The sequence below is a fragment of the Aquarana catesbeiana genome, linkage group LG01 (genome assembly GCF_042186555.1).
Source record: "Aquarana catesbeiana isolate 2022-GZ linkage group LG01, ASM4218655v1, whole genome shotgun sequence".
In the NCBI taxonomy this organism is placed as follows: domain Eukaryota; kingdom Metazoa; phylum Chordata; class Amphibia; order Anura; family Ranidae; genus Aquarana; species Aquarana catesbeiana.
In genome coordinates, this window is record NC_133324.1 from 6,433,578 (window position 1) to 6,448,423 (window position 14,846).

Consider the following 14,846-nt stretch of genomic DNA (forward strand, 5'->3'; position numbering starts at 1 on the left):
TTGACCTTACATATGATGGTCAGTGGATATTTCCACCTACATGTTGGTGACCAGTATTGATGGCCCCCTACATGCTGGTAGTCAATGCCCTGTAAAATATTGTTGATATGTGCACCATATCATTTATCATTCCATTGTTTTGTTGAGATGTTCCTCATCATAAATAAAATCCACTCTTTGGGTAATATGGAGTAAATGACGTACTCTGATACATGGAATAATTATAGAATCCATCACTCAGCGAGAGTCTTGATAAGTGACGTTCTCCTGTAACACCTGTTTCTTCCTATGTTTTCCTCCAGCCCACGTTGGCGGGATATCCGGATTTGGCAAAGGTTTCCTGATAAGGAGGGCTAAAATTGTCCTAATAACAAGCCTGGAGCTCTCCCCTGATTGGCTGACTGAGCGTATATAAGCTGAACAGACCTTACAATCGTCCTCATATCCAAGAAAAGCAGAAGATGGCAACACTGTGGGTCCTCCTGTCCTGCCTGGTCCTGCTCAGCGGAGCCTATGGTGAGTACACATACATGTTTGTAGTACATTGTAATATACTGCGTATATATATATATATATATAGATAGATATATATCTATCTATATATATAGATATATATATATAGATAGATATATATATCTATCTATATATATAGATATATATTTATTTTTACACATACTATACCAATGAATAATTCTAGACACACACATTCATAGAGCGTATATAACGTAGTACATTGATCTAATTGTATGGAAGACTTTTGGCAATCTCCATTTTATTGATCACATCCACTATGGATAAGACAATGAAACAAACTCCTGAACAATATATGGTTGGGATAGCCTGGCTCTGATTATTTTATTATTTTTTTAATGGAAAAAAAAAGTCAAAATCCGCCTTTTTAACGATCAATTTAGACAAAGACATTAATAAGAGACTTAATGACCAAACAGACGTTGTATTATATTATATGGTTGTGTGTAACAATGTATTACTGGCAGTTATAATAAGAATGTGTATTTCTCAGGTTGCGGTGTTCCCGCCATCAGGCCCCTTATCTCCGGCTATGCCAGGGTTGTGAACGGTGAAAACGCCGTCTCTGGTTCTTGGCCATGGCAGGTGTCTCTTCAGGTACGATCGTTTCTTCACCACATTTTTATCTTGTTCTTTAAATTGTAACATTTCTAGGTTTAATGTTATTTCTAGGGTAAGATCAGAATGCCACCCATTGTGTAAAAACACATGCCCCTCCCCCAACCCTCAGGTCTAGGACTTCCTATGGACAAAAAATTTAAATTTTCACTGACTGAATGTTTTCATTATCAATTCTAAATGGAAAGATTTAACGTAACGCAGCCCTTTTAGAAAAGCAAAGTGGAAGAAGGCAGAGGTAGGTGACAACCCCTTTTGGAAAAGCAAAGAGTAGGTGAGAAGATGTGTCCCACTAAAGAACATCAAGAAGCAGAAGATGGCACTTAGAATCACCTTGTAGCTGATCAGTAGGTGACTGGAGAAGGTACCTGTAGATGCCAATCAAACATCAGAGGGGGATGGTATGTGAAGAGGCCCCCCCCTTCTATCCCCAAGGGCAGAACCTCTAAAATGGACCAATATTCCAATAAAAGAAACGACTACAGTCTTGCTGGCATGGATAAATAATAACAATAGGAGGGTTGAAGGTGCTGCTTTAGGTTTCCACTGTTAGCAGCATGTCCTAGACAATTAGTCATATATTCTGAAGCTAAAGGGAATGTCAGATTTAAATACTATGTGGTAATATAATATATCTGCCTGTAATCTTACATCTGGATTTGTCCTTTAATGAATATTAGGAGTTTTAGGCAACTTTGTAAAGCTTCCTGGCACTAAGCTTAGGTGGTCTGCCTCTGTGACCATAGCTACAAAATGTTCAATTTTCCAATGTGGGGGTAAGAATCTTCATGGGGTACTGTAGGTGAAATGTTCTGTATATAAAGCAATGGCCTTATGACTCTTCGTCTGTAGGATAGCACTGGATTCCACTACTGTGGCGGCTCCATCATCAACAGTCTCTGGGTTGTCACTGCTGCCCACTGCGGAGTCACGTGAGTCTTAAATGATAATATTCTACTGCAAAGTCTTTGTTCACTGTAATGATTTACTGGTAATCTGTCCATCCAGAGCCTCTGGTTTATAGACTGGATACATCCTAAATAAAGAGCCATTTATCCAACTGTCCATCCAGAGCCTCTGGTTTATAGACCGGAAACTATATAAATCCTTTTATAAAATGTACAACTAACTGTTAACTCTCTTTATTTCCAGATGTGGAAGGTAGGATTTGTAGAAAGTAGAGCAATGTATATAGCATGGGTAACATAGTCTTGTACCCTTTACTAAATTACTGTGAAGAATTGACCTTTCACTGCCAGATATGTAAAATTTCCCCATGTATGGAGAGAATAAGGTTGAGATTGAAAACCATCGTCATCATGGCACCCAACCATTTACCAATGACCTGCCATGTTTGTCTTTCATCCAGAACTTCCCACCGTGTGGTCCTGGGTGAATTCGACCTTTCATCCAATGCTGAGCCCATCCAGGTCAAGTCCATCGGCAGAGTAAGTTTTTTTTATTAGTGAATCATTAGTAAGACCTCATCTGTGATACGCAGTTCGGTTTTGGGCACCAGTTCTCAAAAAGGATATCAGGGAACTGGAGAAAGTGCAGAGAAGGGCAACCAAACTGATAAGAGGCATGGAGGAGCTCAGCTATGAGGAAAGATTAGAGGAACTGAATCTATTCACTCCTGAGAAGAAGAGATTAAGGGGGATATGATCACCATGTATAAATACATAAGGGGGGATATGATCACCATGTATAAAGACATAAGGGGGAATATGATCTCCATGTATAAAGACATAAGGGGGGATATGATCACCATGTATAAAGACATAAGGGGGGATATGATCACCATGTATAAAGACATAAGGGGGATATGATCTCCATGTATAAAGACATAAGGGGGGATATGATCACCATGTATAAAGACATAAGGGGGGATATGATCACCATGTATAAAGACATAAGGGGGGATATGATCACCATGTATAAAGACATAAGGGGGGGATATGATCACCATGTATAAAGACATAATGGGGGATATGATCACCATGTATAAAGACATAAGGGGGGATATGATCACCATGTATAAAGACATAAGGGGGGATATGATCACCTTGTATAAAGACATAAGGGGGAATATGATCACCATGTATAAAGACATAAGGGGGGATATGATCACCATGTACCCTGATCACCAAAATCCATGTACTGTATGTATATAGGTACAATGAGCACCACCTAAATCATATAGCAGCTGATGTTTAGAAATACATGAAGAAATTCAGTACCCAGAATAGAGTAATGGAAAGGATAGCTGAACCAGACCCTGGTAAAAAAAGAGAGAGGAGGAGGTGGAAGAACCCAACGTTTCGGGGGTGTAAGCACTCCCTTCCTCAAAAAAGTAGGAGGTTATTAAGCAAGGAGGTTCTTACACCCCTGAAATGTTGAATTCTCCCCCCTCTCTCTTCTCCCCAGGGTCTGGCTCAAACTACATACTGATAAGTTCAGTAGTAGACCCTGATGTATTAAAATCTATGAAAACATGAATCCTTAATATAACTTTTTTCAGTTCTTCAGACACCCCCAGTACAGCACCCAGACCAAGGTCAATGACATCGCCCTGATCAAGCTTTCCAGTCCTGCCACCCTCGATGTCCGCGTGTCTCCCGTGTGTCTTGCTGCTTCCTCTCAAGTCTTCAATGGAGGAGAAAGATGCGTCACCACCGGATGGGGATACACCAATGCCGCCAGTAAGAAGATTAGGTGTTCTTCAAACATACAAAGTATTAATCAGTTAAAGCCTTGGGCATATAAAGTATGTTCTAAAAATCATCATGTAGGATTGTAGGGCATCCCTTATATGCTTTGGTCCTCTTCTCCTGTTGTGGTCATCCTGAAGCTCTAGTTGGTGAGACTCAACAATTATTTTGGGATCAGGGTCATTCTTTGTGCACCAGGTAGCTGAGGCAGTGGCTCCTATGTAAGTGATGCCTGCAAACTGTTACAAGCATCAAAGACGAAATATTAGGGCTCATGCACACTGCAGCTCAAAGAAGCGGCTCCTACGGGCTTTTGAGCTTTTTTTGAGCACTCATTTTTTTCTGCCTGGAAACTCCCATCCATGTTAGCCAATGTGCCTATGCACACTATTGCTTTTTCAGAAGTTTTACAGGCATAGGCTCCTTAAAGGCAGAAAAAAAAAACCCCACCACACATTTTTGACATTTATGCACATAATAAGTGGGTGGTGAAAAATCAATCATATAACATGTAAAAAGGAATGGAAATATGAAAAAGTCCAATAAATGTAAAGGTCCTGGAAAGGACCGGTGTAAGTCCACCAGCAGATAGGGGCTAGTCAGGGATGGAGTACACTGGCACTGTCCGGCATGTAGAGCATCAGGGATGGTACATCTTCAACCAAAGGGAAGGTATATCTACTCTTACCGGAAAAAGGTGGACTCAAATGTCAGCGACAAAGAGTCATTAAGGCAAGGGTGCTGAGATCGGCAGATCGACAGAACTCTAAGAAACCCAGGTCCTCCAAACACGACTCCAAGGGTTGTGCAGGTGACCACCAGACCGAAACTCAGATGTAGGGAACACCAAGGCTGGAATTCAGGCATCGAAGGCTGGACCGGATTGCAAGAAAACTCTCGTCCGGAAGGTTATGAAAATAAAAAATGCCTCCATATAGTGTAGGTCAAAAAAGTGGGTTTTTTATTATAAAAATCAAACATACATCGGTAAGAATAAAATCTGTAATCACAGAGTAAAAAAGAAGGGCAATTTGGGAAGCAGAAAGCAAAGTCGGATGCGTTTAGTCCCAAAGGACTTCAACTGGGGCATAGAATGCATTAAGTTAAAAAAAACCTTCTGACTTTAGAGTCACTTTAATTGATAAAGGGGAGGGGAGAGAAGTGCCAAGTGCACCCTTGGTGCAATACAGTTTTAATGATCAAGAAGTGTGAGCCCGGTGAAGACTCTATGCAGTGCAGCATGGATCTCCCAGGCCTTCTTTGAACATTGCAGCCTCGCATCCCCCTTTGAATACAGTCACCTGTTTCATACACTTCCACTCAACTTGTTTTACCCCAACATCCTATACATTTATCATAACATTTTATGGACAATACTCTTTTTTTTTTTAATTGTTGTATTTTAGGCATTCACAGGGAAGGGTGGAGCTGAGAACATTGTTTGTCTTTCGTCTCCACTTTAATTGACTCCTTTTTTTTCCATTAAAGTGTATTTTTAGGCAAAACATCTTTTTGATGTTTTCCTCTTTACTTCCTGTTACCTCTTACTGAAGAATCATTTGTAAAGTAAGGACAATCCCTTCTTAGATAGTTGTGTCATGTATTCCTCTTAAACAATTCTGCTCTCTTCACGTTCCAGTAACAACCTTAGCATTTTGGATTTCCCATCACTACCTGTCCCAATGGCCACCAAGACCAAAACAGACAATTAATTTCCCCAGAGAACACACAGACAGCAATTGCCTTGGTGGCCCCTTGACTTTAGTAACACTTTAATTGACTCCTTTTTTCCATTAATGTGTATTCTTTACTTCCTGTTACCTCTTACTAAAGAATGATTTGTAAAATAAGAACAATCCCTTCATGTTCCAGTGACATCCTTAACATTTTGGATTCCCCATCGCTATCTGTCCCAATGGCCACCAAGACCAAAAGAGATGATAAATTCCCCTCGAGAGAAAACACAGACAGCAATTGCCTTGGTGGCCCCCTGTACTGGTGGGCTGATGGCTCTTCATTGGATGGTCACTCGGTGGTACAACTCATTATCATACATTTTCAATTATTTTCCCAGGTTTCCTTTTCTGTCACTGGGGCCTAGTTATGAAGACTGACATAATAATAATAATAACCTTTCCTTTGGCCTTCATTCCACTTTTTATCTCTCCAGATCTTTAAAGTTTACTTAGAAAGCTCCAATGAACTGTTGACATTAAGCATGGTATTATGCTAGGATTTTTCGGTAGAATTCATTCTTATTTGAAATTTCTTGGAAAATTAACAGAGAAATTACTTAGAGAAGTTTCATAAGTTGGAAAAACCATCAGACATTTCCAAGAGAAATGAAGCAAAATATCAGTTTTAGTTGGGTATTGGCAGGAATCGCAATGAAATGACACAATAAGGCCTTATTTGGTTGACTGTCAGTCGGGTATGGACAGGCATGATAATGATATGGCCATAATATGGTCTTCTTTGGTTGGCTGTCGGTCTGGTATGAACAACAATCACAACGAAAAGACCATAATACGGTCTTCTACAGAGGGCTGTACATAGAGATGTCTAGAGTTTAAATATGTTAGTTGCTGTTCATCCTTTATGTTAATCCCTCTTCTTACTTTCTCCCTTAGCACAAGCCAAGCCAGCTAAACTCCAGCAGGTGTCTCTTCCTCTTCTGGCCAACGCTGACTGCCAGAGATACTTTTCAACCAAAATCCAGGCCTCCATGATCTGCGCTGGTGCCTCCGGTGCCTCCTCCTGCATGGTACGATGATCTACAGACTTTCTATTGACCAGTGTTAGCTCTCCGTAGTTATCTCACTGAACAGAACAATAGCGTAGGGGTCCAAACTATTTCAAAGTGGGTCACTTTATATGAGGCAGAACAGTCTGTGTAGCCTAACAATCATACATAGATTATTATACATATACAGTATCCCACAAAAGTGAGTACACCCCTCACATTTTTCTAAATATTTGATTCTATCTTTTCATGTGAAGAAATTACACTTTGTTACAATGTAAAGTAGTGAGTGTACAGCTTGTATAACAGTGTAAATTTGCTGTCCCCTAAAAATAACTCAACACACAGCCATTAATGCCTAAACCGCTGGCAACAAAGGTGAGTACACCCCTAAGTGAAAATGTCCAAATTGGGCCCAAAGTGTCAATATTTTGTGTGGCCACCATTATTTTCCAGCACTGCCTTAGCCCTCTTTGGCATGGAGGTCACCAGAGCTTCACAGGTTGCCACTGGAGTCCTCTTCCACTCCTCCATGACGACATCACGGAGCTGGTGGATGTTAGAGGCCTTGCGCTCCTCCACCTTCTGTTTGAGGATGCCCCACAGATGATCAATAGGGTTTAGGACTGGAGACATGCTTGGCCAGTCCATCACCTTTACCCTCAGCTTCTTTAGCAAGGCAGTGGTGGTCTTGGAGGTGTGTTTGGGGTGGTTATCATGTTGGAATACTGCCCTGCGGCCCAGTCTCCAAAGGGAGGGGATCATGCTCTGCTTCAGTATGTCACAGTACATGTTGGCATTCATGGTTCCCTCAATGATCTGTAGCTCCCCAGTGCCGGAAGTACTCATGCAGCCCCAGACCATGACACTCCCACCACCATGCTTGACTGTAGACAAGACACACTTGTCTTTGTATATTATATGATTAGGTATTAAATTAAACCTAATTAGTGAATACTGAATAATTTGCTCCACCATTAATGGTCCTGTGTTCTGTTTCAAATAGTAAATTATCTTCTGCACATCACTGTTGTTGAAAATAACTGGTGAGGAGTTCTTTTGAACCCATTAATAGTTCATATATGTGTTTCATGATTTGTTCCAGAGTTCATGTTCTCTTATGAGACCCGTTGAGTTTCTTTTGTCAAAGAATACTTTATATAGATTGGCACCAAGCTTGGCCTTGTGGTTGAGAGGTGCCATCATGGTGTAGATGACCTTACGTGGACCATAAAAAGTCCAAAAATTGGAAATGTCATCCATCCAGGCCATCTTACAGTGTGTATGCAACAATTGTATTAGTCTATATAGAGATGGAAAGGATCATAAAAATTCTACTGCTATCCACTGGCTCCCTTCATAAAATCTCCCACTCGCTTTCTGCCAGAACCAATAAAATATTTCATAAATTATGGCTTTTCTTTCAAATGTATGTTAACATCAAAAGAATAAAATTGGGACTACATTGCTCTGGGTCTCATGATCCAAAAACTGGTTCAATTTCTTTATATACTGAATAGAATCCACACTCAGGTAGAAGTTATGTCCTATTGTAAGTAGATAATAATATGTCATGGCTCCATAGTTTTGGCTACATTAACCCCATTGACACCCAGTCGTGCATCCCTTGAACTGGGCATTTATGCCTTCGGAGACAGGAAGGAATTACTAACCACTTGACCAATGTGATTGGCTGTCACAATGGTCACCTGATCATGAGCCAGTCTCAGGAGCTCCCGATCATAACTAGAGAAGAGGAGCTTTCTGTGAAAGCCCAGTCAATGTGTAAGCACACAGCAAGTGTACTTTCAGAACAGAAACTTTAGACGTCCATGGATGCATACATGCGGCGCGAGAGTGATCAAGTACACACTCTTTGTCGAAGCGCATACGTGTTGTTTTGTCGGCAAGTGATTACTTGAGAACTCTTCTGTAATTCTTCATTTTGCTTCTTTTCAGGGTGACTCTGGTGGACCCCTTGTGTGCCAGAGGAACGGAGCCTGGACCCTGGCCGGTGTTGTCTCCTTTGGCAGCTCTTCCTGCTCTCCATCTTCTCCCGGAGTCTACGCCCGCGTCACCGCCCTCAGATCCTGGGTGGACCAGACTGTTGCCGCCAACTAAATACCATCCAATGTCCTGATACTCAATAAAGTAACTTTTGCATCCTAATATGACTTGGGATTTTCTTGAGATTCATTCACAAAATAAACAACAAAACATATTAAACAAATGATATAAATGAGATGATTAAAACTTATAAAATCTTTACATTTCTTAAGGTGATGACAGTTTGTGATTCTGTTCCATTCACAGTTTATCTCTCCCCAACTTCCACATTTTACTCCTGCACAGTGGTGGCTGGTGCTCCAAATTTTTTGGGGGGCGCAAACAAACTAAAAAACACTGAACCCCCCATCAATTGCAGCCTCACTGTGCCCATCAAATGCAGCCATTGTGCCCATCAAATGCAGCCACTTGTGCCCATTATATGCAGCCACTTGTGCCCATCAAATGCAGCCATTGTGCCCATCAAATGCAGCCACTTGTGCCGATATAATCAGCTTTGCTCTATTATGTGTGTGCAGGTTCTGGAAGCTTCCATTGCCCAGTCAAGAATGTTTGCATTTAGCTTGGTGTCCAGGGGAAATTGTAAAAACAATTTTTACGCTGTGTCCATATGAACCTTTCTTTGTATTCTGCAGATCTAGACTAGACCACCATGACAGCAATATTCAAACAGTAGGGCCCAGTGTCACAAAGGTCTAATTATACTTTAAGGTCCTCCTCACTTCTGTTCAATGCCTTGCAGTGTGTTATCACCCACTCATCAACCTTCATTATTTTACATGTCAATGTGCAATCAGGCTGCCCAGTCATTTTTACAGATCTTCCAACACACCACAACACACATAGCTTTATATAGGAACCTTTTTTCATCACAGCATAACACAAATCTTCAAATTTGTCCTTCATTGTTAAAAAATGAAGGCCGTTCCTTTGGAAAAATTTCAATCTAGTTACTGTAGGTTTCATAAATTCTGACCTTTGTAATGAAGGCTTTAAAGATTTGTTGCAAAGATGTTTGCTGTTTCCATCATCTGTGTCCAAAGCAAAGGCACCAATATACAATTTCCTGGTGAAAAAGTAACTTGCCAGTGAAGCCCTGAAGTCTTGGAAGGAGAGACCGGCTGAGATGAAGCAGAAATACATTTGGACTCTGGAGCCTCAGAGAACTTACCATTGAGGTAAAGACACTGGTACTCTGCAGTGAGATCCTCCCAGTGTTGCATTATCTCGCCCAGGTCTGGCCCTCGTGAAGTCAAAACAGGCAAGGCCATAACCAGATCAGTGTTTTACTCCACCTGGGACTCCAAAATGGTCAGAGTAAAGTAGGCAGTCATGTTCAAGAAGCCCTTCAAAGGTGGTAACAGTGTGTCCGACATTGATACTCAACTGAGGGTTTTCATCACTTGCAACTGCATGGAACTTTGATTGATCAAACAGTGGACTCTAGTGGAAGCTCCATGTCCCAATTTTCCCCTGGCCTCTTTGGAGGTCCCTTGGATGGCACAAATGGGACATTCCCTACAACTGGTGCACTCTGTGAAGCAAGTGCTAGCAGGAATAAGCCTGACCTGTAGCAGCCAACAACTGTCTACAAGTTGATCAGAGAAGAGGGCACAGTGGAGTCTGTTCATGGCCTACCTCTAGCCACTTGCAAGGTGGTCTGGAGAAATGTTTCTTCAAAGAGACTCAACACACACAGAATCAGGCCCTGACCGTTACAACCCTGGCAAACTGACAACACTAGAAATCTCAAGAGACATTGCCGTGCTCTTGAACGACTGTGGCGTAAAACCAAATACCTGCAAGACTTCACCCTATATAAATCTGCCCTTCTAAAATACAATTCATGCCTCCATGCTGCCAAACAAGCCTACTTTGTCTCTCTTATTAATACTTTGTCATCCAGTCCCCATTGGCTCTTCTCAACCTTTAACTCTCTGCTTCGTCCCCCACCCCCTCTACCCACTAACTCACTCACTGCCCAAGAGATTGTCAATCACTTCAAAGACAAGATTGATGCAATTCATGAGGACACCTCCACTGTGAGTACATCTTCCCCACCGAAAATAACTTGTTTAACAGTACAATCAAAACTCTCCTCTTTTGAATTGGCTACTACTGAAGAGGTTACAAAACTTTTCTCAGATGCCCACTTAACCAATTGTTCCTTGGATTCTGTTCCCTTACAACTACTACAGTCACCCTCTTCTTCTATCCTATGCTCCCTCACCCACATCTTCAATCTCTTCCTCTCTAGTGGCACCTTCCCCTCCCCTCTAAAACATGCGCAGATCACTCCCATTCTTAAAAAGCCCTCACTGGACCCCACCAACCTGAACAACTTAAGACCCATCTCATTGATTGAGGGAGGAGCCGGATGTGGGCGTCTTGTAGGGTCCGATGCTAGTCCTGGGATGAGGGGTATGCCTGGAGCCTCTCCTCCCGTGATCCTGGCTCTGGCCTCGGGCTAGATGCAGATCGTCCCCCCCCTGGGTTTACCCCCCAACCCGGTACCTTCGACCCCCTCCCCCTCGGATATCCCTGACGGAAGTTCGGCGTCCTCTGGGCCTTGATTCTGGGTATAAAGTATCTCTGGCACTCTGTGTTGTCAGAAGAGGAAGAGCCACCTGCTGGAGTTTATCTGGCTTAGCTAGTGCTGAGAGAGAAAGGGAGAAGATGGATTAACACAAAAGATGGACAGCAATTAACATATATAAGCTCTAGACATCTTCATGTATAGCTTTCCGTAGAAGACCACATTGTGGCCATGTCATTGTGATGTCTGTCCATACCAGACTGAAACTGATATTTTTTTTTTACCCCATTTTTACTGGACAGTTTTTCTGTGCCGTATACCAGTGCCACCTATCAGTGCCCATCAGTGCCACTTATCAGTGCCCATAAGTGCCACCTCATCAGTGCCCATCAGTGCCAACTTATCAGTGCCCGTCATTGAAGGAGAAAACTTACTTATTTACAACAATTTTTACAGGAACAAAGAAAAACTTGTTTTTTTTTCAAAATTTTCGATTTTTTTTTATTTGTTGCGCAAAAAATAAAAACCACAGAGGTGATCAAATACCACCAAAAGAAAGCTCTATTTGTGGGAACAAAATGATAAGAATTTACTTTGGGTACAGTGTAGCATGACCGCGCCATTGTCATTCAAATTGCGACAGCGCTGAAAGCTGAAAATTGGCTTGGGCAGGAAGGTGTCTAAATGCCCGGCTTTGAAGTGGTTAAAAGAAACCACACCCCCCCATTGTAATCCATGCATCCGGCACCCTGCATGTAGATAAGGGGGCCGGACGCATGGATGGGGGGGACAGCGCCTATGCGCCCCTAATGGACAGGCCTGACCCGATGGATTGACATTTTCTGCTTTTCATGGATATAAGGATGATTGTAAGGTCTGTTCAGCTTATATACGCTCAGTCAGCCAATCAGGTGAGAGCTCCAGGCTTGTTATTAAGATAATTTTAGCTCTCCTTATCAGGAAACTTTTAACAAATCCGGATATTCCACCAACTTGGGCTGAAGAAAAAGATATGAGGAAACAGGTGTTACAGGAGAACGTCACTTATCAAGACTCTCGCTGAGTGATGAAATCTATAATTAGTTGAGGTATCTGAGCACACCTTTTTCCACCATATTACATAAAGAGTGGATTTTATTTATGACGTGGAACATCTCAAAACTCAATAAATATTGTGGTTCCAAAATACAAACTTTTCACCACTAAACACACACAGGTCTTGGATTCCAGGATCTACCCAACGCTTCCAACATGTCTTCTAATAAGAAATTCTTTTTCAGTTGGGACAAATCCATCATAGACCATGGGCTCCCCTCCTCCACCTCAGCTCAACAGTTTGTTATGGTTGCCACCTCATCCCTTTAAACCCGAACACATATAATAATTACACGGGTTCTGTGGCTGATTAAGGTGGTAATTAAATTCACTCGGTGCCTTATCTGCATTTAAGTAGCCTCAGAACCCGTGTAATTCAAAGGTGTTCCGGGTTTAAAGGGATGAGGTGGCATCTCTATAGTTTGTAGATCTCACCTCTGTTGAGAAGAAGCTCCAGCACATGACAAAACAAGGAGAAATAACGGCACACACCAGCATTTATATAGATAAACTCTAATGCCCTGTACACACGACCGGTTTTGCCATCGGAATAAACTCTGAAGGTTTCTCCGACGGAGTTCCGACTGAATTCCGCTCAAGCTGTCTTGCCTACACGCGGTCACACCAAAGTCCGACCGTCCAGAACGATGTGACGTACAACACGCAACGACGGGACTAGAAAAAGGAAGTTCAATAGCCAGTAGCCAATAGCTTCCGTCACGTACTTGCTTCAGAGCATGCGTCGTTTTTGGTCCGTCGGAACAGCATACAGACGAGCGGTTTTCCCGATAGGAATTAGTTCCATCAGAAAAATTTAGAACATAAAAAAAAACATATAAAATTGATGCGCTCTAATATATGATCAGTCAGCATAAAATAATGTGCAAAATGTGGATATAATGGACCCAAACCATTACAATAAATATGTGCAAAGCCTGTAATAAAATGATTATTTAAATAATCCTGGTGCTAGTGCATCCACATAAATCTGCCACAGTGCTAGATACTACTGTGCAAAATCATAAATTATACCACTCTGATTATAAACATAACTGACAAGTGTACAGAATAGCAAAATCCTGGCGCTGTTGCACACAAAAAAACGCCACAATAATAAATTATAATGTGAAAAAAACTATTTTGTGAAAACCACACCAAAAAACGCCACAATGCTAAAATGTGAGAAAAAAATATAAAAACCACTCTAGTGTATGTTGCCAGTATGTGCAATCATAGGGAGAAACTTTTCAGTGAAGATATATTAATCCGGAATCTGAATGAAATTGTCCCAGCAGTTAATATGCCTTACTAGGTTGAATTAATTAATTAATTAAAGTTCGTTGTTCATGATTTGTTTTAACATCCTGCTTCAGCCATATTCATGTTGGTCATCTAGTTCTCAACACCGGCGATTTTATGAAAAACAAGCAAAGAAACGCATCATTGCGTGGTGAACTGGATAAAAGGACACAAGCAAACTACTCAGAGATACACTCACGTGCGCCCGGTTGTGTAAAAGCATATAAGTATGCAGATTGCAGTCAGCCGCTGTGGACGAAACTTTACTCAAAAGACCGCTGCAGTTCAACTCCAAGTGTCAAACTGCAGAAAGCATCCTAGGCTCCTCCCACGCATTGCGTCACTGTCACGTGACTTTCTCAAGGATCCTTGAGGGTTAATCCTTTTGAAACCAAGTCGTTGTAATCAGGGTTTTGGGGCTCTTTCCCACCCAAAGTCTCTATGAGCTTCAGAATTCCAGGTCCCAAATGAGGACTTACCAATCCTTAGGCTGCGTACACAAAAGTCCGACGGCCATTCCGGCGGACTTTCGTCAGACTTTTGATGGACTTCCGACTTACTTTTGAACGAACGGACTTGCCTACACACGATCACACCAAAGTCCGACGGATTTGTACGTGATGACGTACGACCGGTCTAAAATAAGGAAGTTAATAGCCAGTAGCCAATAGCTGCCCTAGCGTGGGTTTTTTTATCCGTCAGACTAGCATACAGACGAGCGGACTTTTCGACCGGACTTGAGTCCATCGGAAAGATTTGAAGCATGTTTCAAATCTAAAGTCCGTCTGATTTTCGACTGGAAAAGTCCGCTGAAGGTCCGATGAAGCCCACACATGATCGGATTGTCCGCCGGACTCGGTCCGCCGGACTCGGTCCGTCGGACCAGTCCGGTCAAAAAGTCCTCTCATGTGTACGCTGCATTAGTGTACTCTAATTCAATCTTCTCCTCTCCAACTGGACTTCCCCAGAACCCTTCACCCTGCATGCGTGAGAACCCCCGAGTACTCAATAATGTTTTCACATCATCCCCCCTAAAGGGAACAAAACCCAAATAGTGGGGGCACGTATCCTGTACAATATATTTGATCATACGATCCTACAAAAAAAAAGGTGAACAATAACATGAACATATGAATGCCAACAGTGGTCAGTGGAGATTGCCTCCTACATGTTGGTGGACAGTGGAAATAGCCCCCTATATGCTGGTGGCCTGTGGAGATTGTCCTCTATTATTATTATTATATAG

The 14,846-nt window shown here is 42.0% G+C and overlaps 1 protein-coding gene across 1 annotated transcript; it reads left to right on the forward strand.

Annotated features, from left to right (window-relative positions):
- The first annotated feature begins 461 nt into the window (after nucleotides 1–461).
- On the forward strand, nucleotides 462–8,724 carry LOC141124150 (chymotrypsinogen A-like). Its single transcript, XM_073612223.1, has 7 exons — nucleotides 462–516; nucleotides 1,025–1,128; nucleotides 2,002–2,081; nucleotides 2,519–2,597; nucleotides 3,671–3,851; nucleotides 6,491–6,624; nucleotides 8,563–8,724. Exons 1-7 carry the CDS (start codon nucleotides 462–464, stop codon nucleotides 8,722–8,724), a joined length of 795 nt encoding a protein of 264 aa, XP_073468324.1.
- The last annotated feature ends 6,122 nt before the right edge of the window (nucleotides 8,725–14,846 follow it).

Coding starts and splice junctions, on each gene's coding strand:
- LOC141124150 (XM_073612223.1), top strand. CDS start 462: ATGGCAACACTGTGGGTCCTCCTGTCCTGCCTGGTCCTGCTCAGCGGA. Junction 2,598..3,670: donor AGGTCAAGTCCATCGGCAGA/GTAAGTTTTTTT, acceptor AACTTTTTTCAG/TTCTTCAGACACCCCCAGTA. Junction 3,852..6,490: donor GGGATACACCAATGCCGCCA/GTAAGAAGATTA, acceptor TTTCTCCCTTAG/CACAAGCCAAGCCAGCTAAA.